The 4,286-nt window shown below is 36.0% G+C and overlaps 1 protein-coding gene across 2 annotated transcripts in view; it reads right to left on the bottom strand.

Moving 5' to 3' along the window:
* Positions 1-969: 969 nt before the first annotated feature.
* LOC107468810 (protein VACUOLELESS1) overlaps positions 970-4,286 on the bottom strand; it is a gene marked incomplete in the record, with an annotated part of 8,370 nt that continues 5,053 nt past the window's right edge. The window contains 7 exon segments of one of the 2 annotated variants that reach the window (XM_016088172.3): positions 970-1,205; positions 1,377-1,568; positions 2,482-2,579; positions 3,174-3,276; positions 3,451-3,581; positions 3,705-3,885; positions 4,026-4,080. In XM_016088172.3, the coding sequence (XP_015943658.2) occupies positions 1,404-1,568; positions 2,482-2,579; positions 3,174-3,276; positions 3,451-3,581; positions 3,705-3,885; positions 4,026-4,080 (733 nt within the window). 2 annotated transcript variants of the gene reach the window in all.

The raw sequence follows: 4,286 nt of genomic DNA, 5'->3' as shown, positions 1-4,286 counted from the left end.
CCTGTCCCTCTTAGCTCGACTTCTAACTTTCACAATTTATCTTCCATCTCTTTTATCTGATGTGTAGTTCTCTTCAGAGTTGTCTCTCTAATTTTTTGTTGTTGTTCTAGCTCGATTTCTAGTTGCTCGAACTGACCTTGATGACCATGGAAGAGTCCCCATGATTTCTACAGCATTTCGATTTCCAAATCCTTCTATGATGTGAACCTAAGAAACCACTTTACACCCACCACGTTCCCCTTTGTCCTTCGAGGAGTTATGGTAAACAAAGAGTGTTCAATCATCGTTGTGGTGGTCTCTAGTTTGCGATCTTGAATCAGACACCATGCACCCGTCTTGGTGTGGATCGTCTGCCATTATCAAGGGTTGAGCTCCAGGTCTTTGGCCATGGTGCCAATGTTCCAACTTCCAAGTGTACCTAAAACAGATTGCTGTGTAGTTGGGCTTTGTGAAAAGGTCGGATGTGGATGGAAGGGCGTTTGGGGTGCCTTAACGTCAGCTTTGACACGATGGTTGGAGAGTAGCTATAAGAGACTCAAATGTCTAAGTTATCAAAGGTTTAAATAATTATGTCCATCATCATGCCTCAAATGTGCTGCATCTGGATTAAGCCTCACTAGAGACGGTGCATGAAGCCTTAATAGAGTGTGTTGAGTGTGAATGTGTGTGCGAATTGTATGGCCCCAAAAAACAAAAAAAAAAGATTAATGTCAAATAATTTTATTTATCAAAGTAAATAATATTTCTTAATAACTAGCTGATTTTTTCTATCAATAAATAAACAGGATCATTCCATTTTTTTAATACAAATTCACATAATTAGCCTCCTTTGGAATGAATTGAAATGTTTCTTTTTAAACTTGGTCGTGTTGTTTCTGTCAAGTAAACAAGCGATCCTAGGACCCCTTTTTCCTTTGGATAGAAAGTTATTGCTGGCTGGATTTCGTAACCAAAACCAAAGAGAAGGCAGGTTTACAAAAGAATTTCCATTGACCAATATGCTGATAATTGAACAGGACATGTGGTCATTATTAGGACAAAATATAATACCTAACGGCGTCTTTGCAATGGTCCACACACTTATCTCTGGTCACTACTCAGTACTCACTACTCACTACTCATCAGACACTGTATGACACAAGTACATTGACGATAAATCCCGCAATATAATACACACATGCACACCGCAAATGGCACCTTGACATCTAAAAACAAAGTTGAAAAAATAAAAAATAAAAAATAAAAAGCAGAAACCATTTGAACACATTACTCTCAACTATTAACAGATAAGATACAATTTTTAAGACAATATACACGATAAATATAAAAAAATAAAATCAAATAAACAAGGGCAATTAGTGTACGGAAACACTCACGTAAGCAACAACCCAGGGGACAAGGCCTCACGAAGCACCTGGGAAGGACAACCGATCGCGGAGAGTATCAAATATCGATGACGCTGCTGCATTTTGTGCAAATGTTAGTTTCAACCGACCGAGCAATTCGCCATCTTTTGCCTGTGAAGCTGCATCGGCAGCTTCCTTGACCAAGCCAATTCGGGCATAGGACTGTCAAAACATTAGATGAAGGAAGTTAGAAGAAACTGAAATAAGCATTTTTACAACCAAGCAAATTTACATATATTCATCTTACAACAAGGGCCTTTTTTTTTCCCTCAAATGTTACAGTTACAGGGAACGAAGATCAAATGGAACTTCAGTGGACAGAAAAAATGGAACGAAGGAATGGAAAGGACTCAGGCCAAAGTGTTTGGAATTGTTTTCCATGGGAAGAGTGGAAAACCGAGGAAGATCAAGGATGGTCACATACTATATGCTGTTATGTTTACTGTTTTATCCTTCCTTTTGATTTTTTTTCTTGTAGGAGAAAAGTGGAAAATAAAATCTATACACCATTCTACTCACTCAAAAAAATCAAACAAGTAATAATATTTCACTCAACTCCTCACCTTTCTCTTACATTCCATTAATGAGAACTCCATTCCTTCATCTAAAAGTTCCCACACATAACATTCGAAGCAGTACAATTGTCATGCTACTAAACTCAATGCCATTTCAACAAAGCAAAATTATACTTAAATTTAAAAAACATGGTGGGAATAAAGCTCAAACTTGAGCTAAGCCTCACTCGCTGTCAGCCCCATTTTCTGGAGGGAAAAGTATAGCGTACCAATATACTATCTGCCAACTTATTGCCAACAATAATTAATTATTATATTTTAATTACAATTAGCATTGATATGTATGAGGAGACACATCCACAAAGACACTTCTGTTAGACACAGCTATAAAAAAGACATTTCTATTAGACACATCCACAAAGACACTTCCATTAAATACAGTCATAAACAAGAGTTGGCAGAAGTTGGCAGAATTCTTATTGGTTACGTAGCGGGATTGTTTCTGGAGACATGGATCTTAGGCCAACCTAATACCCAAAAGAACAATTAAGCAAGCTTACCTCAGCTCTTTCTCGAGGGTCTGCGAGTTTTGGGATATATTTAATAGCCTCTGCCTTTTCATCTGCTTCAATGCATGCCTCAACAAATGGCCTATAACCTATAAATGTCAAAACATGTAGGTCTTAAAAACTTTGGAGTGCTACCAGGAAGTAGCTAAATCAAGCAATACACCATTTCTATGTAAGGAACACTTTAGTACAGAATCAACACGCTTGATTAACAAGTACGGCAACTTATTAAAGAAACACGATTGAAAATCAGCTGAATGCATACGTGCCTCTAAGAGCAATGCAACTGGATACACTCCAGGTCTAAACACCAGTTCTTAATAGGAGTTTCTTACATTACTTATATAAAGGTATAACCATCTAAAATTCTCTCATATTACCCAAGTCATTATCAGCACAGGTTTTCTTATTATAGATCCGAACCAAAAATTAAAACAGCAGCAGGAACTCTAAAGAAAAAACTTAATGATGGACAAGGTATTTTCATTTTCAATAGATGGATAAAATTTCATTAAGGTAAGAAAAGATTAAACTGAAAACAGATAAGATATCCTCCTAAAAGCAACTATCATACCCACTCAAGCCTTTCAGTTTCAACAAGAAATACTCATAATGAAGATAATCAAATTTTCAAGGAATGATGTAATCTTAATTTCAAATAGATTTTAAGTTAATAAACTTACCAATGGGAGGTCTCTTCTCCTTTGAAAATTTTTCTAGGGCAACCCAATCCTTGATTGTAGCCAAAGCAAAAACTTTCAGCCAATACCATCTCTTCTCAGACACCTGAAGTCATTAATTACACGCCATAAATTGTGCCTCAAGAACCAATGTAGAACCATTGAAAAGACTGAGTGTTCCTACTTCAAAATTTTCTGGAAATTATTTTGGGACAGACAGAAATTGCACCATTCTTTTTATTCAAGTTCCATAAGTAAGGGTCAACTTAAAATTACTGACCTTAAATTCTGTTTTCACCCTCATTGCAGCTCGATGATTTCCCAAGACAATACAAGTTCGGATTGTATCACTTATACTTGAATCTACAAAAATGGCCTGCTTTGTAGTCACTTCAAGTTCATGCTGAATTCGTGCCAAAGTTCAAATATTCATACATACAAGGATATATCACATCAAACTGCACCATGAGCCTAACAAATGCTAGAACTGATTTTCTTTTTCTTATATGATCATGTGATGATATTGATCATACCTTAACAGCTTTGCATGCTCTTCAGCAGCCTTTGATTCAAAGACATGTTCCTTGGTTTCTGCAAAAAGACTCTGGGCCTTTTCAATAAGTTTTATCCGTGGACCATGAAGTGGAGATCCCTTGCTTGCCATGGGATTTTTCACAAATTCCCATGATTCTTTCCACAGAAGAAATGCAACATCCTACATGGATCACACAAGTCCAATACAAAAGAGACATTAGAATGCAACTGTGGAAAATACCAGTCATTTAATTATATGTATCCAACCAAATTAATAATTTGTGCATGTTATGGTTATGCAGTTCTTTGAACTAAACATACTTGAAGTTGGCCAGTTGATAGGAAGAAATCTTTCAAATATTCATGTTTATAGCACCTGAAAATGTGACATTGTTAGCAATGCAAGAATAGTATAACATTTCAACAGAACATATTTCACTCTTCAAATCATTATAATTTTTAATCTAAATTTATGTGTTTCTAATTTGATTATCTTAGAAGTTCAATTATGCCTGGTCTAGAAACAAATATAGTCCTAAAAGCCAATCAGGTTATATCTTCAACAATCACATTTCACCATGC

The sequence above is a fragment of the Arachis duranensis genome, chromosome 10 (genome assembly GCF_000817695.3).
Source record: "Arachis duranensis cultivar V14167 chromosome 10, aradu.V14167.gnm2.J7QH, whole genome shotgun sequence".
Classification (NCBI taxonomy): Eukaryota; Viridiplantae; Streptophyta; class Magnoliopsida; order Fabales; family Fabaceae; genus Arachis; species Arachis duranensis.
Note: the sequence above shows the minus strand (reverse complement) of the source record. Positions and strands in the feature narration are given on the sequence as shown.